Genomic DNA, 24440 nt, shown 5'->3' with positions numbered 1-24440 from the left:
ACCTCTTATACTGCAACTGCATAAGGGGAATTGAAACACCCTGACTTATATTCATTCCATATATCATCATTCCATACATCATTCATTCACCACACCACAAAGAAAGTCAGTTTCAATTTGGCGTCGTTGCCCATTTGAGTGTGTTTTGTGACATTTAGGATATTATTAGTCTAAGATTAAGTTCGTTTAAACACTTGTGCAGTTACTGAACTCGAATCTTCCTTTGCTTGGCTGTTTTGTGTTTCAGGTACCCACTCGACCACCTACTCGACCACCACTCGACCGAGCTGTGATCGAGCACTTGATCGAGCCATAAGCCGGACCTAAATAGCCATTACTTCCCAGTCGACTCGACCACCCAATCGAGCCTGCGCTCGACCGTGTATGTAACAATCCAATTCTTTTAACTAATTATAAAAGTTCGGGTTGAATTTGGAGTGTTTAGACACCATGTTTACCCATTTTGTCCCGAAAGAGGCTAAAACCGAGAAAACATTGATTCGAAGCAGTAAACAGCTATGTTACTCTTTATAGGGTCAAAATATGTAACAATCCAATGCATTTGACTGATTATAAGAGTTGGGTTGAATTTGGAGTGTTTAGACACCACTTTTACCCATTTTGTCCCGAAACAGGCTAAAACCGAGAAAACATTGATTCAAAGCAGTAAACAGCTTTGTTACTGTTTCTAGGGTCAGAATTTGTGATAATATAATGGATTTGACTAATTGTAAGAGTTCGGGATGAATTTGGAGTGTTTAGACAACACTTAAACTCGTTTTATCCTAAAACAGGCTTAAACCGAGAAAACAGGCTAAAACCGAGAGAATACATTGATTCGAAGCAGTAAACAGCTTTTTTACTGTTTCTAGGGTCAGAATATTTGACAATACAATGCATTTGAATAATTGTAAGAGTTCGGAATGAATTTGGAGTGTTTAGACAACACTTAAACCCGTTTTATCCAAAAACCGACTTAAACCAAGAAAACAGGCTAAAACCGAGAGAAAACATTGATTTGAAGCAGTACACAGCTATGTTACTCTTTCTATGGTCAAAATATGTAACAATCCAATGCATTTGACTAATTATAAGAGTTTGGGTTGAATATGGAGTGCTTAGACACCACTTTTACCCATTTTGTCCCGAAACAGGCTAAAACCAAGAAAACATTGATTCGAAGCAGTAAACAGCATTGTTACTGTTTCTAGGGTCAGAATCTGTGACAATCCAATGCATTTGACTAATTGTATGAGTTCGGGATGAATTTGGAGTGTTTAGACAACACTTAAACCCGTTTTATCCCAAAACAGGCTAAAACCAAGAAAACAGGCTAAAACCGAGAGAAAACATTGATTCGAAGCAGTACACAGCTATGTTACTCTTTCTATGGTCAAAATATGTAACAATCCAATGCATTTGACTAATTATAAGAGTTTGGGTTGAATTTGGAGTGTTTAGACACCACTTTTACACATTTTGTCCCGAAACAGGCTAAAACCGAGAAAACATTGATTCGAAGCAGTAAACAGCTTTGTTACAGTTTCTAGGTTCAGAATGTGTGACAATCCAATGGATTTGACTAATTGTAAGACTTCGGGATGAATTTGGAGTGTTTAGACAACACTTAAACCAGTTTTATCCTAAAACAGGCTTAAACCGAGAAAACATGCTAAAACCAAGAGAACACATTGATTCTGTAAGTTTTAGGTTCAAGAAGTGAGAGAGAGAGACAAAGTGTAGTGAGAGTAAGTTAGTTTGCGGTTTTAGGTTTAGTAATTGGATAGGAGTGTAAGAGAAGAAGTGTAGAAGAAGAAAATAGCTTCTTACTTAATATGGTACCTAGATACAACCTACTTATAGTCATTTACAAAGGGGATATTCTAATAAGATGCTGTACACGATTTTACACAAGGATAGTGACATCTCCTTCCTTAACCTATACATGTGATATATGTTTGACTTAAGACCTCCCACTTGCCTCAAACTCGCCAACGGCTAATAGGAGAAGGATCTAGATGTTCCTTTGCTTTAGAAGGCTTCTCAACATGGGCTGGACTTGTTTAGGCGCCTCATGGTACGGATGGCCCATCGCATTGTACGGACGGTGCTTGTACGGACGGTATGGTACGGATGGTGCTTGTACGGCCGGTATGGTACGGATGGTGCTTGTGTGTGTGAGTTCTCATACTCCCCCTCAAGCTTAAGCGACTTATTGTCGATAAAGCTTGAAGATCACGAACACCTACCTCATTAAAAACCTTAGTATAGAAAACCACTTGGGAAAAACTATACTTAAGGGAAAAAGAGTGTAGGTGCCATGTGAGAATGCTCATGGCCGAGTGAGGTCTATAAGACCAAGTTTAGAGTGAATATACTCACACACTTGTGGACTGGCTGCCTTGGTGATAATGTCAGCTAGCTGTTCAGAACTTTTAGTGTGGCAAGGGAGAGTGACACCAAGTTGAATTTGCTCCCTTACTTTGTGACAATCAACCTCTATGTGTTTTGTCCTTTCGTGAAACACAGAATTAGTGGCTATGTGAATGGCTGCCTCATTATCACAATGCATTGTGATAGGTCTTGATGACTCTACTCCAAGATCCTTGAGTAAAGCTTTAAGCCACATCAGTTCGGTAGTCAGTTTTCTCATGGCCCTATACTCGGTTTCTGCACTTGAAAGGGATACCACCTTTTGCTTCTTGCTCTTCCAGGTGACAAGGTTTCCTCCTAGGAACGTGCAATACCCTGTGGTTGATCGACGATCGTCACGGTCTCCGGCATAATCCGCATCACAATATCCCACCAACTCCGTGTTTTCATTGCGTCCCATCCAAATTCCTTGTCCTGGTGCTCCTTTGATATATTTGAGGATGCGATTCACCATGTTCCAATGATGGACAGTAGGGTTTTGCATGTGTTGGCTAGCCTGGTTCACAGCAAAACAAATATCAGGTCGAGTAATGGTAAGGTATATAAGCTTACCCACTAATCTCCGATATCTCGTGACATCTTCAAATGGAGCCGCCTCAAGCTCCCCCTTGCCTCCTGCCTTATAGTTTTCTTCAAGTGGTGTTGTCACAGCCTTTGAACCAAGCTTTCCAGCTTCACTTAAAAGATCAAGTGCATATTTTATTTGTGATAAGAATAATCCCTCATTAGTCCTATATACCTCTATCCCACGAAAATATTTGAGCTCTCCAAGGTCTTTAATGTCAAAAACTGATTTAAGGAAATCTTTAGTCTCTTTAATACCTACCTTGTCATTTCCAGTTATGATGATATCATCAACATATACTAGAATGACTACAATACCTTTATCACTTGGTAGTGTGAAGAGAGTATGGTCAGCTTCCGATTTGCAAAAACCTCTTCTAAGTAGGGTAGTGCTCAGTTTGTGGTACCATGCTCTTGGTGACTGTTTTAAACCGTAGATGGCCTTGTGGAGCTTAAAGACTTTTCCCGGGCCAATGGTGTTTTCCAGACCAGGTGGTGGTCGCATGTAGACCTCATCTTCAAGTTCCCCTTGTAAGAACGCATTTTTAACGTCCATTTGCCAAAGCTCCCAGTCCAAGTTGGTGGCCAGTGATAGAACAACTCGAACAGTGTGTAGTTTGGCCACCGGAGCAAACGTATCAAGATAGTCCTCCCCGTACGTTTGCGTGAACCCACGTGCGACTAGGTGGGCCTTATGGCGTTCAATCTCCCCGTCACTCTTGTATTTGATAGTAAAGATCCAGCGTGATGTGACTGCCTTCTTCCCTTTGGGTAAGTCAGCTTCATCCCATGTGTGATTTTTCTCCATGGCCAGTTTCTCCGCATGTACCGCATCGCGCCATACCTTGTGTTCCTTAGCCTCATCATAAGTTTGTGGAACCCAATGCTTATCAATTTGGCCAAGAAAGTCTTGGTGTTCCATAGGAAAATGAGCAAGAGTGCACACTGCTTGAATGGGATGGGCAACGGCCATGTTGTTGTAGTACACTCGAGTGTTCTTCCAGTGAGATGGGTCAAACTTGAGACGCTGGCTCCGTCGTAGTGGTATGACTTCCTCATGATCATTATCTTCATGGGCGTCCTCATTTTGGTCGGCTGGTTCCTCAGGATGCATTTCCTCCTCGAGGCTTTGTGAGAGTTCGTCATTGGGTGCGGACGGGTCACCTGAAGTGGGCTGAGTAGGGACTGTATCTGAACCAGTTGGGTTGGAGTCAGTAGGTGGAACACCTTCTTCTGGTGCGTTTGGCCCGGAGGGATTGTCACCGTCCCGATTGGTTTCGACCCCTAGCCTTTCAAGTATGATCCGAAGGATCTTGGCACGATCGAACGGTGAGGTTGATATTTCTCTAAGTTCATCCCAATTTTTCTGGTCATAATATCCTCGAGTTTCCACAAACTTCACATCACGAGACACCAGCACTCGTCTAGTCTCAGGATCATAGCATTTATAGCCCTTTTGTGTGGTAGAGTAACCAAGAAACATGCTCTTGGTACTCTTGGTGTCAAGCTTGTTGCGTAATTCTCCTGGTTTTAACACAAAACACACACAACCAAACACACGTAAGTGATCAATAGTGGGTTTCTCTTTGTTTAGTACCTCAAACGGTGATTGATCTTGTAGGATTTTCGTTGGAATGCGGTTGATGAGGTAACATGCCGCAAGAACTGCATCTCCCCAAAAGCGTTTTGGAACATTTGTATGGAACATCATTGAGCGAGCCACCTCCATTAAGTGTCTATTCTTTCGCTCAGCTACACCATTTTGTTGTGGAGTGTATGGGCAGCTTGTTTGATGAATTATGCCATGGTTGGTGAGGTGTTGTTTGAAGGTATGACTTGTGTATTCTCCACCATTATCTGATCTCAAAATCTTTATTTTTGCATTATAGTGGTTAGTTACATAATTTTGAAAGCTAATAAATGCTTCAAGAACTCTATCTTTAGTAGGAAGAAGTGTGAGCCATGTATATTTAGATTTCTCATCAATGAATGTAACAAAATACTTTTGATTTTCTCTAGACAAGCAAGGTGATGTCCACACATCAGAGTGAACCAAATCAAAACAATTTTCATAAATAGTCAATGATTTAGGAAAAACAGATTTGCAATGTTTACCAAGGATACAAGCCTCACACTCATCATTTTTAAAAGAAATATTTGGAAAAATTACTTCTAGAGCTCTAGAGTGAGGATGTCCTAGTCTAGCATGCCACATAACATTGTTTTCTTGAACATTAACTGAACTAAAACAGGAAGAATTTGAAGAGGAAGATATATTTAGGTCCTTAAGCAAGTAGAGGTCATCTTGAGTGACTCATTGGCCAAGAACTTTACTTGTTTCAATATCCTGAAAATACACATTATTAGGACCAAATATAGCATAACAATTTAAATCAGTGGTGGCTCTTTTAACTGATAAGAGATTGGAGGTAAAGTTAGGCATATAAAATGCTTTAGAGGATTTATCAAATAATTTTAAGTTTCCTATTCCCCTAACAGGTACCTTCTCACCATTAGCTATAGTCACATTCCCTATGGCAGGTTTAATGTCACTAATTAACTTAGGGTCACTAATCATATGGTGTGATGCACCAGAATCTACAATGAGAGGTTTATTTGGTTTAAGAGCAAGGAATGAGTTACCGGAGGCCTCCTTGAGGGCTTTGATGAGAGCATCAAGGTCTGATTTCTTTACCAATTCAGAGGAGGCAGCGAGAGCAACTCCATTACCTCCGGAGACTTGGTGGCCTGAATCGGAGGTCGTTGCTTCTCCCACCATTGTTGCTTGATGCGCTCGTGGTGGCCCTCCTCGGTTGTTCATGGACCGATTGACTCGGAGATGAGGGTGGAGGATCCAGCACCTACTCTTGAAGTGGCCAACCTTCTTACAATGGTCACAAATAGGTGGGTTTTTGTCATCATGTTTGAAGTAACCTTTATTTGCGGAAGCTATCTCCACTTTGTTGGCCGTTACAAGCTCTCCTTTGCTCCCAAACAACCCCATGGAGCCATGCTCCTTTTGGATCTGGCTACACACATCATCTAGACTAGGGAGTTTATCTGACCTCAAGATGTGTTTGATGAGATCATTGTAAGAAGGATTTAGTGTGAGAAGTAGACCGAACACCTTGTCCTGCTCTCGCCTCTCGTTTAGTATGGCAGGATCAAGTGTGGCCGGCCTAAGCATCTCAAGCTCAGCCCAAAGGGACCTAAACTTCCCAAAGTGTTTGGTGAACTCCATGTCTTCTTGGCTTAGGTTGCTAATGGCCCTCTTGATTTCAAATACTCGGTTTAAGTTGGTGGTGTTGCCGAACACATTTTGTAATGTGTCCCACAGATCCTTGGCCGTCTCGCAGTATGAGTAGGCTTCAAGTATTGGAGCATCAAGAGAGTTTTGAATGATGGCGAGAACACTTTGGTCTTCTTGAAACCATTTGTCTCCACCACTTGTGACCGCTTCTTTGCCGTCTACGATGGACTCTTCCTTTGGAGCCTCACTCGTGGTAATATGGGTCCAAAGCCCTCGGCCGCATAACGCCGTCTTTGTGGTCCTTGCCCACAACAGGTAGTTCTCTCCTTTGAGAGTAACTGGAACGATCAAGGTCTTGGTACCTTCCATGGTGTTTTGTCCGCTGGTCAATAGCTTTATCCAACGGTTAAAAGAAATCACTTCTTGCGATTGAAACAGAAATGAAGGGAAGTATTAGGAGCGGAAGTGATGAATGGGTGAGAGATTGAGAACTAGGAGCAACCTTGCTCTGATACCATGTAAGTTTTAGGTTCAAGAAGTGAGAGAGAGAGACAAAGTGTAGTGAGAGTAAGTTAGTTTGCGGTTTTAGGTTTAGTAATTGGATAGGAGTGTAAGAGAATAGAGAGAGAAGTGTAGAAGAAGAAAATAGCTTCTTACTTAATATGGTACCTAGATACAACCTACTTATAGTCATTTACAAAGGGGATATTCTAATAAGATGCTGTACACGATTTTACACAAGGATAGTGACATCTCCTTCCTTAACCTATACATGTGATATATGTTTGACTTAAGACCTCCCACTTGCCTCAAACTCGCCAACGGCTAATAGGAGAAGGATCTAGATGTTCCTTTGCTTTAGAAGGTTTCTCAACATGGGCTGGACTTTTTTAGGTGCCTCATGGTACGGATGGCCCATCGCATTGTACGGACGGTGCTTGTACGGACGGTATGGTACGGATGGTGCTTGTATGGCCGGTATGGTACGGATGGTGCTTGTGTGTGTGAGTTCTCATAGATTCAAAGCAGTAAACAGATATGTTACTGTTTCTAGGGTCAGAATGTTTGACAGTACAATGCATTTGACTAATTGTAAGAGTTCGGGATGAATTTGGAGTGTTTAGACAACACTTAAACCTGTTTTATCCCAAAACAGGCTTAAACCGAGAAAACAGGCTAAAACCGAGAGAAAACATTGATTCGAAGCAGTAAATAGCTATGTTACTCTTTCTAGGATCAAAATATGTAACAATCCTATTCTTTTGACTAATTATAAAAGTTTGGGTTGAATTTGGAGTGTTTAGACATCACTTTTACCCATTTTGTCACGAAAGAGACTAAAACCGAGAAAACATTGATTCGAAGCTGTAAACAGCTTTGTTACTGTTTCTAGGGTCAGAATGTGTGACAATCCAATAGATTTGACTAATTGTATGAGTTTGGGATGAATTTGGAGTGTTTAGACAACACTTAAACCCGTTTTATCCCAAAACAGGCTTAAACCAAGAAAACAGGCTAAAACTGAGAGAAAAAATTGATTCAAAGCAGTACACAGCTATATTACTCTTTCTAGGGTCAAAATATGTAACATTCCAATTCTTTTGACTAATTATAAAAGTTTGGGTTGAATTTGGAGTGTTTAGACAACACTTAAACCCGTTTTATCCCAAAATAGGCTTATTCCAAGAAGACAGGCTAAAACCGAGAGAAAAAATTGATTCGAAGCAGTACACAGCTATGTTACTCTTTCTAGGGTCAAAATTTATAACAATCCAATTCTTTTGACTAATTATAAAAGTTTGGGTTGAATTTGGAGTGTTTAGACACCACTTTTACTCATTTTGTTCCGAAAGAGGCTAAAACCGAGAAAACATTGATTCAAAGCAGTAAACAGCTTTGTTACTGTTTCTAGGGTCAGAATCTGTGACAATCCAATGAATTTGACTAATTTTTAGAGTTCGGGATGAATTTGGAGTGTTTAGACAACAATTAAACCCGTTTTATCCCAAAACAACCTTAAATCTAGAAAACAGGCTAAAACCAAGAAAACATTGATTCAAACCAGTAAACAGCTTTGTTACTGTTTCTAGGGTTAGAATCTGTGACAATCCAATGAATTTGACTAATTATAAGAGTTCGGGATGAATTTGGAGTGTTTAGACAACAATTAAACCCGTTTTATCCCAAAACAAGCTTAAATCGAGAAAACAGGCTAAAACCAAGAGAAAACATTGATTCGAAGCAGTAAACAGCTATGTTAATCTTTCTAGGGTCAAAATATGTAACAACCCAATTCTTTTAACTAATTATAAAAGTTCAGGTTGAATTTGGAGTGTTTAGACACCACTTTTACCGATTTTGTCCCAAAAGAGGCTAAAACCGAAAAAACATTGATTCGAAGCAATAAACAACTATGTTACTCTTTATAGGGTCAAAATATGTAACAATCCAATACATTTGATAAATTATAAGAGTTCGGGTTGAATTTGGAGTGTTTAGAAACCACTTTTACCTATTTTGTCCCGAAACAGGCTAAAACTAAAAAAACATTGATTCGAAGCAGTAAACAGTTTTGTTACTGTTTCTAGGGTCATAATGTTTGACAATCCAATGCATTTGACTAATTGTATGAGTTCGGGATGAATATGGAGTGTTTAGACAACATTTAAACCCGTTTTATCCCTAAACAGGCTCAAACCAAGAAAACAGGCTAAAACCGAGAGAAAACATTAATTCGAAGCAGTACATGTTAGAATAAGTGGAAGACTTATGAGAATAAGAGAGGTTTTGATGTTGTAAGGTTAAACGTGAGAGAGATAAATGTGTAACAAAGAGAATAATCGAATGAACTAGAATAGAATATTTCTTATGTTGTTTACAAGGCTAGATATAGTGAAAACAAAACGAATTAGCCGTTAGGCACACGAGAGAAGAAGAGAGCCACTTGTGTGGTCCATGGTGCAACATTAATGAGGTGAAAGCGACATGTCCTTGTTGGTTTGAATTGTGGAGTCAACCACCAAGCCCCCAAATGCACACGTGCTTCTTCCTCCATTCGAGATCCTTCTTTCTCGTGGGCTTCTAGGGCCGCCTCTTCCTTATTTCTCACTTCTGGCCTGATGGCCTGATGGCCTAGGCTATCCGGACCGTACGGACGGCCTAACACATAACCGGACCGTACGGACAGCCTAACACATAAACGGCCATGGTCAATACTCCCCCTCAAGCTTAGCCGAATGAATTGGCTAAGCTTGGAACCCGTTAAGCAGCACCTCATTAAAAACCTTGATTTAGAAAACCTCATGGGACAAAACTAAGTCAAGGGAAAAAGAGTGTGCTGTCCACGGATTAGAGGAGTCGATCAAGGTCTTGTAATGTCTACAAGCCCAAGTTTGGTATGAATGTAGTCACAAACCTTAGGACTTGCAGATTTGGTGAAGATATCGGCCAACTGATCTTGACTCTGAGTGTGACACGGTAGTATAACTCCTTCCTCAATCTTCTCCCTAACTTTATGGCAATCACTTTCAATGTGCTTGGTTCTCTCATGGAAGACAGAGTTGGTGGCTATGTGAATTGCAGCCTCATTGTCACAATGTATCGTAATCGGTTGTTTTGAGTCAATACCAAGATCCTTGAGAAGCCCCTTCAACCAAGTCAATTCGTTGGTTAGCTTCCTCATTGCTCGATACTCGGCTTCGGCGCTTGAGCAAGATACCACCTTCTGCTTCTTTGACTTCCATGTAACTAGGTTCCCACCGATGAAGGTACAATATCCAGTGGTTGACCTCCTATCCAAAGTATCCCCATTGTAGTCCGCATCACAATAGCCTACTAGTTCAGTATTATCATTCTTGCCCATCCAAATGCCTTGACCCGGACTGCCTTTGAGATAGCTTAGAATTCTTTCGACCATGATCCCTTGGTACTTGCTTGGAGCCTTCATGTGCTGACTAACCTGGTTCACAGCAGAGCATATGTCAGGTCGCGTGATGGTAAGATATATTAACTTACCTACAAGCCGGTGATAGCGTGTGACATCCGGGAATGGCTCGTCCATGGGCTCTCGCGGCTTGCCTTATTTTGCCCGAATGCTCTCCCCCTTTCGCTTGAGCTGGTAATCCTCAACTAGTGGCGTAGCCGCCCCGGAGACACACCAAGCTTGCCGGTTTCAGTTAGCAAGTCAAGAGTATACTTGCATTGGGAAAGAAAGAGTCCTTCCGGAGAGCGACAGATTTCAATCCCAAGGAAGTATTTGAGCTCGCCTAAGTCCTTGATATCAAAAGCAGACTTGAGAGTCTGCTTGGTATCTGCAATGCCAGCTTTATCATCGCCAGTCACAATAATGTCGTCGACATAGATAAGCACCACGACCAGGCCAAGAGATGTTTGACGCGTGAAAAGGGTGTGATCGGCCTCTGATCGCCTAAAACCGTGAGTTTTGAGGGTGGATCTCAGCTTGTGGTACCAGGCCTGCGGAGACTGCTTGAGGCCATAGATGGCCTTGCGCAGCCTGAAGACTTTCCCGGGAGCAACCAAGTCTTCAAGGCCCGGAGGAGGCGTCATATAAACCTCCTCGTCCAATTCGCCTTGGAGAAAGGCATTTTTAACATCCATTTGCCAAAGATCCCACGAGAGGTTGACCGCGAGAGAGAGAACGACCCGAACGGTATGGAGCTTGGCCACCGGGGCAAATGTCTCCATGTAGTCATCACCATATGTTTGGGTAAAACCACGGGCGACCAGTCGAGCCTTGTGGCGTTCAATGGCGCCTGTACTCAAGAACTTGATGGTGAAGACCCATTTGGAGCTCACAGCCTTTTTGCCTTTGGGAAGGTCAGCCTCATCCCACGTGTGGTTCCGGATCATGGCACCAGTTTCGTCTTTGATAGCATCTAACCACTCTTGGTGTGCCTTAGCCTCATCATAAGTTTGAGGAACCCAATGAGCATCGACTTGGCCAAAGAAGGCTTGGTGCTCGACCGGAAGCAGCTCAAGCGAACAAACGGCCTGAACAGGATGTGCAACGGCTTGACTGTTGTAGTAGACTTGTTTGTCCTTCCATGTGGACGGGTGAGACCGAACACGTTCACTTCTGCGTAGACCTGGTTGAGAAGGCAGCTCTATTGGGTGTAAGTCAACCGTGTCACTGGCCGTGGAAGCCGCTTCTTGGTGGTCCTCAGTAGGCATTAAGGAGACACCATGGGGTCCAGCCAGCGAAGTTGGCACAGGAGGAACATGATCTGAAGGCAATTCATCCGCAGGGACGTCCGCGGGGTCCGGCCCATTCTCTATACTGGTCGGACTTGACTCGAGCCGTGTAGGGGCAAGCGGTGGAGACGAATTCCCAAGGTGATCAAGGAGGAATTTTAGGCTTGAGGCCCGGTCATTCGGTGAAGAGGAGAGGTCTTTGAGGCTGTTCCAGTCCTTGTTGTTGAAATAGCCAACATTTTCCATGAAGCGAACATCTCGAGAAACATACAAACGACTTGTCGTTGGATCATAGCACTTGTATCCCTTTTGAGTCGTGGAATAGCCGATGAACATGCACCTCACGCTTTTAGGATCAAGCTTACTCCGCTGTTCCCCTGGTACGAACACGAAACAAACACAACCGAATACATGTAAGTGATCTAGGGATGGTTTAAATTTGTTCAATACCTCAAACGGCGACAAGTCACTAAGGACTTTGGTTGGTGTTCGATTAATCAAGTAACACGCCATCATCACGGCATTGCCCCAATATCGTCTTGTGACGTGTGAGTGGAACATCATGGACCGTGCAACGTCCATGAGGTGTCGGTTCTTCCTCTCGGCCACACCATTTTGTTGGGGTGTATATGGACAGCTTGTTTGATGTAAAATGCCATGCTTAGCCAAATGTTCTTTGAACTTGTGACTTGTATATTCTCCACCATTGTCTGACCTAAGTATCTTAATTTTAGCATTGAAATGATTAGTAACATAATTTTGGAAATTTATGAATGCATCAAACACTCTATCCTTTGATGGTAACAAAGTAATCCATGTGTACTTAGATTTTTCATCAATAAAAGTCACAAAGTATTTGTTATTATCTCTAGAAAGACATGGTGAAGTCCACACATCAGAATGCACTAGATCAAAGCAATGCTCATAAATAGTATTAGACTTAGGGAAAATAGATTTGCAATGTTTACCAAGAATACAAGACTCACACATTGAGTTATCAAAAGAAACATTTGGTAACATTAAAGCAAGAGCCCTAGAATGAGGGTGGCCTAGTCTAGCATGCCACACACTGTCCGAATTAACAACAAAACAAGACTTAATAGAAGTAGATAAGCTAGGTGAGGGTTTTTCTAGGACATAAAGATCTCCATTCCCTTGTCCTTCTCCAAGAACTTTCCCAGTCTCAATATCCTGAAAATGAACACTATTAGGACCAAAGATTGCATAACAATTCAAATCATTAGTAGCCCTCTTAACTGATAGAAGATTAGAAGTGAAGGTAGGCATAAAGAAAGCTTTTGAGGTCTTATCAAATAGTTTCAAATCCCCTATCCCTTTCACAGGTATTTGTTCTCCATTAGCAATAATAACATTCCCTAAAGCCGGTTTTATGTTGTTAATTAAACTAGGGTTACTGATGTTCATATATTTTACCTTGTTTTCCCTTAGTTTATTCACAACTTTTGCATCTTTTGCTATCCATTTAGGCCATTATTGTGTAGCTTTAGGACTAATCATGCATTAGAATATAGTTGCATTGCATTTGCATCTTTTCATGCATAAACAGGTGATTTTGGAGCTTAAGGAGCATGGAAGCAATGCTGAGGAGAAGTGAAGCAATCCTGAGGAGAAAACAAGAGAGTTAAGGCTGTAGAATCAAGGTCCGGAGTCCAACTCGACCGCACCACTCGACCACCACTCGACCGTGTGCTGAGAAGGACTCGACCGAGTGGAGAATGCACGAGAGAAGCCAGCTCGACCAGCCACTCGACCGAGCACTGGTCGAGTTGACCGAGTCGTTGACTTCTTTGACTTTTTGTATTTTTAGGGCTTCCACCTCACCTCCTATATAAGGCCCTTGTACCTGCAGCCACCAAAGAGTCCAGCTTTTTAGAGAGTCTAAAACCTAGTTTTTACCTTTTTTAGATTTTATTCCTTTTGCACTTTCTTTTATTAGATTTTGTACTTGTTTGAGAGAGAAAGACTAGATTCTTATATTTTGTTTGTTTCATAACTTTCAAAATATTAAGATTTCGAGTTTTATTCCTTCATCAATATTGTAGATCTCTGTTTCATCTTTCTAATGATGCAAGTTTCAATATTTTCTGGGTTTTTGACATATTTCACCATGTGTTCTTGTGAGTAGTTTGCTTAGGACCTTGAGGATGGCTTAGGCTGGGTTGATCTTGTGGTTTGTTTGATTTGGTCAAGCTTGATTGTTGTAGATTTCTTCTAGGCTAGATGATCTTAATGCTGATCCTATATCTGAGAAGGTAGGGTTTGATTTCAAGCATCTTAGCATCACACCAATGTCTAAGGAGCATAGATAAGGCTAGATCTAGAGCTTACCATTAGGCTTGCTAAGAGATTAGAAGTCTTGTTTGGTTTGAGATGTATTGCTTAATGCCTGCTTGTGTAGATTCTTTTCTTTGTGAGAATAAGTCTAGAAATGCATAGGTTTGATTGTTTTTTGCCATGAGAGTGGATTAAACATGTCTTAGAATAGTATGTCTAGAGATCAGAAAGTTTGCTTGAGATTTGTTGACCAAGTTAGATAACCACAATGATTAGCTCAGCCCATGAATCCCTCCTCAAGGCCTTCTTTGTTTATTAATATCTTAGTCTAAATATCATTGCTTGCTTGTTGTTTGATTAGTTTTTGCATTGCTCTGTTTTTCTTGTGTTGCTCTGTTTTCACGTTTAGGCTAGCTCGACCACGTACTCGACCTACACTCGGTCGAGTGCTGCTCGAGTTCATCCCCAGAACTTGTGTCTTTGGTTTGTGATTGTCTTGTTTCATTCCTGTTTCATTTCCATTGCATTCACTTAGTTTTCTGTTCATTTCCATTGCATTCACATCTTAATTGTTCACAATCACTCAAATAGGATTGACACCTCTTATACTGCAACTGCATAAGGGGAATTGAAACACCCTGACTTCTATTCATTCCATATATCATCATTCCATACATCATTCATTCACCACACCACAAAGAAAGTCAGTTTCAATTTGGCGTCGTTGCCCATTTGAGTGTGTTTTGTGACATTTAGGATATTATTAGTCTAAGATTAAGTTCGTTTAAACACTTGTGCAGTTACTGAACTCGAATCTTCCTTTGCTTGGCTGTTTTGTGTTTCAGGTACCCACTCGACCACCTACTCGACCACCACTCGACCGAGCTGTGATCGAGCACTTGATCGAGCCATAAGCCGGACCTAAATAGCCATTACTTCCCAGTCGACTCGACCACCCACTCGAGCCTGCGCTCGACCGTGTATGTAACAATCCAATTCTTTTAAGTAATTATAAAAGTTCGGGTTGAATTTGGAGTGTTTAGACACCATGTTTACCCATTTTGTCCCGAAAGAGGCTAAAACCGAGAAAACATTGATTTGAAGCAGTAAACAGCTATGTTACTCTTTATAGGGTCAAAATATGTAACAATCCAATGCATTTGACTGATTATAAGAGTTGGGTTGAATTTGGAGTGTTTAGACACCACTTTTACCCATTTTGTCCCGGAACAGGCTAAAACCGAGAAAACATTGATTCAAAGCAGTAAACAGCTTTGTTACTGTTTCTAGGGTCAGAATTTGTGATAATATAATGGATTTGACTAATTGTAAGAGTTCGGGATGAATTTGGAGTGTTTAGACAACACTTAAACTCGTTTTATCCTAAAACAGGCTTAAACCGAGAAAACAGGCTAAAACCGAGAGAATACATTGATTCGAAGCAGTAAACAGCTTTTTTACTGTTTCTAGGGTCAGAATATTTGACAATACAATGCATTTGAATAATTGTAAGAGTTCGGGATGAATTTGGAGTGTTTAGACAACACTTAAACCCGTTTTATCCAAAAACCGACTTAAACCAAGAAAACAGGCTAAAACCGAGAGAAAACATTGATTTGAAGCAGTACACAGCTATGTTACTCTTTCTATGGTCAAAATATGTAACAATCCAATGCATTTGACTAATTATAAGAGTTTGGGTTGAATATGGAGTGCTTAGACACCAGTTTTACCCATTTTGTCCCGAAACAGGCTAAAACCAAGAAAACATTGATTCGAAGCAGTAAACAGCATTGTTACTGTTTCTAGGGTCAGAATCTGTGACAATCCAATGCATTTGACTAATTGTATGAGTTCGGGATGAATTTGGAGTGTTTAGACAACACGTAAACCCGTTTTATCCCAAAACAGGCTAAAACCGAGAGAAAACATTGATTCCAAGCAGTAAACAGCTATGTTACTCTTTCTAGGGTAAAAAAATGTAACAATCCAATGCATTTGACTAATTATCTCTTGGTTTTGTTGCCAACCACAGGCTAAAACCGAGAAAACATTGATTCAAAGTAGTAAACAGCTTTGTGACTGTTTCTAGGGTCTGAATGTGTGACAATCCAATGCATTTGACTAATTGTAAGAGTTCGTGATGAATTTGTAGTGTTTAGACATCACTTTTACCCATTTTGTCCCGAAACAGGCTAAAACCGAGAAAACATTGATTCGAAGCAGTAAACAGCTTTGTTACTGTTTCTAGGGTCAGAATGTGTGACAATCCAATGCATTTGACTAATTGTAAGAGTTCGGGATGAATTTGGAGTGTTTAGACACCACTTTTACCCATTTTGTCCCGAAACAGGCTAAAACCAAGAAAACACAGATTCGAAGCAGTAAACAGCTTTTTTACTGTTTCTACGGTCAGAATGTGTGACAATCGAATGCATTTGACTAATTGTAAGAGTTCGGGATGAATTTGGAGTGTTTAGACAACACTTAAACCCGTTTTATCCCAAAACAGACTTAAACCAAGAAAACAGGCTAAAACCGAGAGAAAACATTGATTCGAAGCAGTACACAGCTATGTTACTCTTTCTATGGTCAAAATATGTAACAATCCAATGCATTTGACTAATTATAAGAGTTTGGGTTGAATTTGGAGTGTTTAGACACCACTTTTACACATTTTGTCCCGAAACAGGCTAAAACCGAGAAAACATTGATTCGAAGCAGTAAACAGCTTTGTTACAGTTTCTAGGTTCAGAATGTGTGACAATCCAATGGATTTGACTAATTGTAAGACTTCGGGATGAATTTGGAGTGTTTAGACAACACTTAAACCAGTTTTATCCTAAAACAGGCTTAAACCGAGAAAACATGCTAAAACCAAGAGAACACATTGATTCTGTAAGTTTTAGGTTCAAGAAGTGAGAGAGAGAGACAAAGTGTAGTGAGAGTAAGTTAGTTTGCGGTTTTAGGTTTAGTAATTGGATAGGAGTGTAAGAGAAGAAGTGTAGAAGAAGAAAATAGCTTCTTACTTAATATGGTACCTAGATACAACCTACTTATAGTCATTTACAAAGGGGATATTCTAATAAGATGCTGTACACGATTTTACACAAGGATAGTGACATCTCCTTCCTTAACCTATACATGTGATATATGTTTGACTTAAGACCTCCCACTTGCCTCAAACTCGCCAACGGCTAATAGGAGAAGGATCTAGATGTTCCTTTGCTTTAGAAGGCTTCTCAACATGGGATGGACTTGTTTAGGCGCCTCATGGTACGGATGGCCCATCGCATTGTACGGACGGTGCTTGTACGGACGGTATGGTACGGATGGTGCTTGTACGGCCGGTATGGTACGGATGGTGCTTGTGTGTGTGAGTTCTCATACTCCCCCTCAAGCTTAAGCGACTTATTGTCGATAAAGCTTGAAGATCACGAACACCTACCTCATTAAAAACCTTAGTATAGAAAACCACTTGGGAAAAACTATACTTAAGGGAAAAAGAGTGTAGGTGCCATGTGAGAATGCTCATGGCCGAGTGAGGTCTATAAGACCAAGTTTAGAGTGAATATACTCACACACTTGTGGACTGGCTGCCTTGGTGATAATGTCAGCTAGCTGTTCAGAACTTTTAGTGTGGCAAGGGAGAGTGACACCAAGTTGAATTTGCTCCCTTACTTTGTGACAATCAACCTCTATGTGTTTTGTCCTTTCTTGAAACACATAATTAGTGGCTATGTGAATGGCTGCCTCATTATTACAATGCATTGTGATAGGTCTTGATGACTCTACTCCAAGATCCTTGAGTAAAGCTTTAAGCCACATCAGTTCGGTAGTCAGTTTTCTCATGGCCCTATACTCGGCTTCTGCACTTGAAAGGGATACCACCTTTTGCTTCTTGCTCTTCCAGGTGACAAGGTTTCCTCCTAGGAACGTGCAATACCCTGTGGTTGATCGACGATCGTCACGGTCTCCGGCATAATCCGCATCACAATATCCCACCAACTCCGTGTTTTCATTGCGTCCCATCCAAATTCCTTGTCCTGGTGCTCCTTTGATATATTTGAGGATGCGATTCACCATGTTCCAATGATGGACAGTAGGGTTTTGCATGTGTTGGCTAGCCTGGTTCACAGCAAAACAAATATCAGGTCGAGTAATGGTAAGGTATATAAGCTTACCCACTAATCTCCGATATCTCGTGACATCTTCAAATGGAGCCGCCTCAAGCTCCCCCTTGCCTCCTGCCTTATAGTTTTCTTCAAGTGGTGTTGTCACAGCCTTTGAACCAAGCTTTCCTGCTTCACTTAAAAGATCAAGTGCATATTTTCTTTGTGATAAGAATAATCCCTCATTAGTCCTATATACCTCTATCCCACGAAAATATTTGAGCTCTCCAAGGTCTTTAATGTCAAAAACTGATTTAAGGAAATCTTTAGTCTCTTTAATACCTACCTTGTCATTTCCAGTTATGATGATATCATCAACATATACTAGAATGACTACAATACCTTTATCACTTGGTAGTGTGAAGAGAGTATGGTCAGCTTCCGATTTGCAAAAACCTCTTCTAAGTAGGGTAGTGCTCAGTTTGTGGTACCATGCTCTTGGTGACTGTTTTAAACCGTAGATGGCCTTGTGGAGCTTAAAGACTTTTCCCGGGCCAATGGTGTTTTCCAGACCAGGTGGTGGTCGCATGTAGACCTCATCTTCAAGTTCCCCTTGTAAGAACGCATTTTTAACGTCCATTTGCCAAAGCTCCCAGTCCAAGTTGGTGGCCAGTGATAGAACAACTCGAACAGTGTGTAGTTTGGCCACCGGAGCAAACGTATCAAGATAGTCCTCCCCGTACGTTTGCGTGAACCCACGTGCGACTAGGTGGGCCTTATGGCGTTCAATCTCCCCGTCACTCTTGTATTTGATAGTAAAGATCCAGCGTGATGTGACTGCCTTCTTCCCTTTGGGTAAGTCAGCTTCATCCCATGTGTGATTTTTCTCCATGGCCAGTTTCTCCGCATGTACCGCATCGCGCCATACCTTGTGTTCCTTAGCCTCATCATAAGTTTGTGGAACCCAATGCTTATCAATTTGGCCAAGAAAGTCTTGGTGTTCCATAGGAAAATGAGCAAGAGTGCACACTGCTTGAATGGGATGGGCAACGGCCATGTTGTTGTAGTACACTCGAGTGTTCTGCCAGTGAGATGGGTCAAACTTGAGACGCTGGCTCCGTCGTAGTGGTATGAATTCCTCATGATCATTATCGTTATGGGCGTCCTCATTTTGGTCGGCTGGTTCCTCAGGATGCATTTCCTCCTCGAGGCTTTGTGAGAGTTCGTCATTGGGTGCGGACGGGTCACCTGAAGTGGGCTGAGTAGGGACTGTATCTGAACCAGTTGGGTTGGAGTCAGTAGGTGGAACACCTTCTTCTGGTGCGTTTGGCCCGGAGGGATTGTCACCGTCCCGATTGGTTTCGACCCCTAGCCTTTCAAGTATGATCCGAAGGATCTTGGCACGATCGGACGGTGAGGTTGATATTTCTCTAAGTTCATCCCAATTTTTCTGGTCATAATATCCTCGAGTTTCCACAAACTTCACATCACGAGACACCAGCACTCGTCTAGTCTCAGGATCATAGCATTTATAGCCCTTTTGTGTGGTAGAGTAACCAAGAAACATGCTCTTGGTACTCTTGGTGTCAAGCTTGTTGCGTAATTCTCCTGGTTTTAACACAAAACACACACAACCAAACACACGTAAGTGATCAATAGTGGGTTTCTCTTTGTTTAGTACCTCAAACGGTGATTGATCTTGTAGGATTTTCGTTGGAATGCGGTTGATGAGGTAACATGCCGCAAGAACTGCATCTCCCCAAAAGCGTTTTGGAACATTTGTATGGAACATCATTGAGCGAGCCACCTCCATTAAGTGTCTATTCTTTCGCTCAGCTACACCATTTTGTTGTGGAGTGTATGGGCAGCTTGTTTGATGAATTATGCCATGGTTGGTGAGGTGTTGTTTGAAGGTATGACTTGTGTATTCTCCACCATTATCTGATCTCAAAATCTTTATTTTTGCATTATAGTGGTTAGTTACATAATTTTGAAAGCTAATAAATGCTTCAAGAACTCTATCTTTAGTAGGAAGAAGTGTGAGCCATGTATATTTAGATTTCTCATCAATGAATGTAACAAAATACTTTTGATTTTCTCTAGACAAGCAAGGTGATGTCCACACATCAGAGTGAACCAAATCAAAACAATTTTCATAAATAGTCAATGATTTAGGAAAAACAGATTTGCAATGTTTACCAAGGATACAAGCCTCATACTCATCATTTTTAAAAGAAATATTTGGAAAAATTAATTCTAGAGCTCTAGAGTGAGGATGTCCTAGTCTAGCATGCCACATAACATTGTTTTCTTGAACATTAACTGAACTAAAACAGGAAGAATTTGAAGAGGAAGATATATTTAGGTCCTTAAGCAAGTAGAGGTCATCTTGAGTGACTCCTTGGCCAAGAACTTTACTTGTTTCAATATCCTGAAAATACACATTATTAGGACCAAATATAGCATAACAATTTAAATCAGTGGTGGCTCTTTTAACTGATAAGAGATTGGAGGTAAAGTTAGGCATATAAAATGCTTTAGAGGATTTATCAAATAATTTTAAGTTTCCTATTCCCCTAACAGGTACCTTCTCACCATTAGCTATAGTCACATTCCCTATGGCAGGTTTAATGTCACTAATTAACTTAGGGTCACTAATCATATGGTGTGATGCACCAGAATCTACAATGAGAGGTTTATTTGGTTTAAGAGCAAGGAATGAGTTACCGGAGGCCTCCTTGAGGGCTTTGATGAGAGCATCAAGGTCTGATTTCTTTACCAATTCAGAGGAGGCAGCGAGAGCAACTCCATTACCTCCGGAGACTTGGTGGCCTGAATCGGAGGTCGTTGCTTCTCCCACCATTGTTGCTTGATGCGCTCGTGGTGGCCCTCCTCGGTTGTTCATGGACCGATTGACTCGGAGATGAGGGTGGAGGATCCAGCACCTACCTTGAAGTGGCCAACCTTCTTACAGTGGTCACAAATAGGTGGGTTTTTGTCATCATGTTTGAAGTAACCTTTATTTGCGGAAGCTATCTCCACTTTGTTGGCCGTTACAAGCTCTCCTTTGCTCCCAAACAACCCCATGGAGCCATGCTCCTTTTGGATCTGGCTACACACATCATCTAGACTAGGGCGTTTATCTGACCTCAAGATGTGTTTGATGAGATCATTGTAAGAAGGATTTAGTGTGAGAAGTAGACCGAACACCTTGTCCTGCTCTCGCCTCTCGTTTAGTATGGCAGGATCAAGTGTGGCCGGCCTAAGCATCTCAAGCTCAGCCCAAAGGGACCTAAACTTCCCAAAGTGTTTGGTGAACTCCATGTCTTCTTGGCTTAGGTTGCTAATGGCCCTCTTGATTTCAAATACTCGGTTTAAGTTGGTGGTGTTGCCGAACACATTTTGTAATGTGTCCCACAGATCCTTGGCCGTCTCGCAGTATGAGTAGGCTTCAAGTATTGGAGCATCAAGAGAGTTTTGAATGATGGCGAGAACACTTTGGTCTTCTTGAAACCATTTGTCTCCACCACTTGTGACCGCTTCTTTGCCGTCTACGATGGACTCTTCCTTTGGAGCCTCACTCGTGGTAATATGGGTCCAAAGCCCTCGGCCGCATAGCGCCGTCTTTGTGGTCCTTTCCCACAACAGGTAGTTCTCTCCTTTGAGAGTAACTGGAACGATCAAGGTCTTGGTACCTTCCATGGTGTTTTGTCCGCTGGTCAATAGCTTTATCCAACGGTTAAAAGAAATCACTTCTTGCGATTGAAACAGAAATGAAGGGAAGTATTAGGAGCGGAAGTGATGAATGGGTGAGAGATTGAGAACTAGTAGCAAACTTGCTCTGATACCATGTAAGTTTTAGGTTCAAGAAGTGAGAGAGAGAGACAAAGTGTAGTGAGAGTAAGTTAGTTTGCGGTTTTAGGTTTAGTAATTGGATAGGAGTGTAAGAGAATAGAGAGAGAAGTGTAGAAGAAGAAAATAGCTTCTTACTTAATATGGTACCTAGATACAACCTACTTATAGTCATTTACAAAGGGGATATTCTAATAAGATGCTGTACACGATTTTACACAAGGATAGTGACATCTCCTTCCTTAACCTATACATGTGATATATGTTTGACTTAAGACCTCCCACTTGCCTCAAACTCGCCAACGGCTAATAGGAGAAGGATCTAGATGTTCCTTTGCTTTAGAAGGCTTCTCAACATGGGCTGGACTTTTTTAGGCGCCTCATGGTACGGATGGCCCATCGCATTGTACGGACGGTGCTTGTACGGACGGTATGGTACGGATGGTGCTTGTACGGCCGGTATGGTACGGATGGTGCTTGTGTGTGTGAGTTCTCATAGATTCAAAGCAGTAAACAGCTATGTTACTGTTTCTAGGGTCAGAATGTTTGACAGTACAATGCATTTGACTAATTGTAAGAGTTCGGGATGAATTTGGAGTGTTTAGACAACACTTAAACCTGTTTTATCCCAAAACAGGCTTAAACCGAGAAAACAGGCTTAAACCGAGAGAAAACATTGATTCGAAGCAGTAAATAGCTATGTTACTCTTTCTAGGGTCAAAATATGTAACAATCCTATTCTTTTGACTAATTATAAAAGTTTGGGTTGAATTTGGAGTGTTTAGACATCACTTTTACCCATTTTGTCACGAAAGAGACTAAAACCGAGAAAACATTGATTCGAAGCTGTAAACAGCTTTGTTACTGTTTCTAGGGTCAGAATGTGTGACAATCCAATAGATTTGACTAATTGTATGAGTTCGGGATGAATTTGGAGTGTTTAGACAACACTTAAACCCGTTTTATCCCAAAACAGGCTTAAACCAAGAAAACAGGCTAAAACTGAGAGAAAAAATTGATTCAAAGCAGTACACAGCTATATTACTCTTTCTAGGGTCAAAATATGTAACATTCCAATTCTTTTGACTAATTATAAAAGTTTGGGTTGAATTTGGTGTGTTTAGACAACACTTAAACCCGTTTTATCCCAAAATAGGCTTATTCCAAGAAGACAGGCTAAAACAGAGAGAAAAAATTGATTCGAAGCAGTACACAGCTATGTTACTCTTTCTAGGGTCAAAATTTATAACAATCCAATTCTTTTGACTAATTATAAAAGTTTGGGTTGAATTTGGAGTGTTTAGACACCACTTTTACTCATTTTGTTCCGAAAGAGGCTAAAACCGAGAAAACATTGATTCAAAGCAGTAAACAGCTTTTTTACTGTTTCTAGGGTCAGAATCTGTGACAATCCAATGAATTTGACTAATTTTTAGAGTTCGGGATGAATTTGGAGTGTTTAGACAACAATTAAACCCGTTTTATCCCAAAACAACCTTAAATCGAGAAAACAGGCTAAAACCGAGAAAACATTGATTCAAAGCAGTAAACAGCTTTGTTACTGTTTCTAGGGTTAGAATCTGTGACAATCCAATGAATTTGACTAATTATAAGAGTTCGGGATGAATTTGGAGTGTTTAGACAACAATTAAACCCGTTTTATCCCAAAACAAGCTTAAATCGAGAAAACAGGCTAAAACCAAGAGAAAACATTGATTCGAAGCAGTAAACAGCTATGTTAATCTTTCTAGGGTCAAAATATGTAACAACCCAATTCTTTTAACTAATTATAAAAGTTCAGGTTGAATTTGGAGTGTTTAGACATCACTTTTACCCATTTTGTCACGAAAGAGACTAAAACCGAGAAAACATTGATTCGAAGCTGTAAACAGCTTTGTTACTGTTTCTAGGGTCAGAATGTGTGACAATCCAATAGATTTGACTAATTGTATGAGTTCGGGATGAATTTGGAGTGTTTAGACAACACTTAAACCCGTTTTATCCCAAAACTGGCTTAAACCAAGAAAACAGGCTAAAACTGAGAGAAAAAATTGATTCAAAGCAGTACACAGCTATATTACTCTTTCTAGGGTCAAAATATGTAACATTCCAATTCTTTTGACTAATTATAAAAGTTTGGGTTGAATTTGGTGTGTTTAGACAACACTTAAACCCGTTTTATCCCAAAATAGGCTTATTCCAAGAAGACAGGCTAAAACAGAGAGAAAAAATTGATTCGAAGCAGTACACAGCTATGTTACTCTTTCTAGGGTCAAAATTTATAACAATCCAATTCTTTTGACTAATTATAAAAGTTTGGGTTGAATTTGGAGTGTTTAGACACCACTTTTACTCATTTTGTTCCGAAAGAGGCTAAAACCGAGAAAACATTGATTCAAAGCAGTAAACAGCTTTTTTACTGTTTCTAGGGTCAGAATCTGTGACAATCCAATGAATTTGACTAATTTTTAGAGTTCGGGATGAATTTGGAGTGTTTAGACAACAATTAAACCCGTTTTATCCCAAAACAACCTTAAATCGAGAAAACAGGCTAAAACCGAGAAAACATTAATTCAAAGCAGTAAACAGCTTTGTTACTGTTTCTAGGGTTAGAATCTGTGACAATCCAATGAATTTGACTAATTATAAGAGTTCGGGATGAATTTGGAGTGTTTAGACAACAATTAAACCCGTTTTATCCCAAAACAAGCTTAAATCGAGAA

General features: G+C 40.8%; 1 protein-coding gene and 2 pseudogenes across 1 annotated transcript; all 3 read right to left on the bottom strand.

Moving 5' to 3' along the window:
• Positions 1 to 2332: 2332 nt before the first annotated feature.
• Positions 2333 to 6616, bottom strand: LOC147928463 (uncharacterized). The gene is made up of 5 exons (XM_087486158.1): positions 5509 to 6616; positions 3842 to 4521; positions 3173 to 3259; positions 2986 to 3085; positions 2333 to 2856 (listed from the first exon to the last, which is right to left on the bottom strand). The coding sequence occupies exons 1-5, from the start codon at positions 6614 to 6616 to the stop codon at positions 2333 to 2335; spliced, it is 2499 nt and encodes an 832-aa protein (XP_087342284.1).
• A 2992-nt stretch (positions 6617 to 9608) lies between these two features.
• LOC147928462 (secreted RxLR effector protein 161 pseudogene) lies at positions 9609 to 10307 on the bottom strand (annotated as a pseudogene).
• A 7819-nt stretch (positions 10308 to 18126) lies between these two features.
• LOC147928461 (uncharacterized) lies at positions 18127 to 21567 on the bottom strand (annotated as a pseudogene).
• Between the last annotated feature and the right edge of the window lie 2873 nt (positions 21568 to 24440).

The sequence above is a fragment of the Camelina sativa genome, chromosome 14 (genome assembly GCF_030686135.1).
Source record: "Camelina sativa cultivar CO46 ecotype springtype chromosome 14, ASM3068613v1".
NCBI classification, from domain to species: domain Eukaryota; kingdom Viridiplantae; phylum Streptophyta; class Magnoliopsida; order Brassicales; family Brassicaceae; genus Camelina; species Camelina sativa.
The sequence above is the reverse complement of the archived record's forward strand: the minus strand, read 5'-3'. Positions and strand labels throughout refer to the sequence as shown.

Excerpts from the sequence above, each read along its gene's own strand:
- LOC147928463 (XM_087486158.1), bottom strand. The coding sequence starts at position 6,616 with ATGGAAGGTACCAAGACCTTGATCGTTCCAGTTACTCTCAAAGGAGAG. Across the intron at positions 4,522-5,508 it reads GAATGTGACTATAGCTAATG|GAGAATTACGCAACAAGCTT; the intron begins GTGAGAAGGTAC and ends TGTTAAAACCAG. Across the intron at positions 2,857-2,985 it reads GAGATATCGGAGATTAGTGG|GAGCACCAGGACAAGGAATT; the intron begins GTAAGCTTATAT and ends AATATATCAAAG.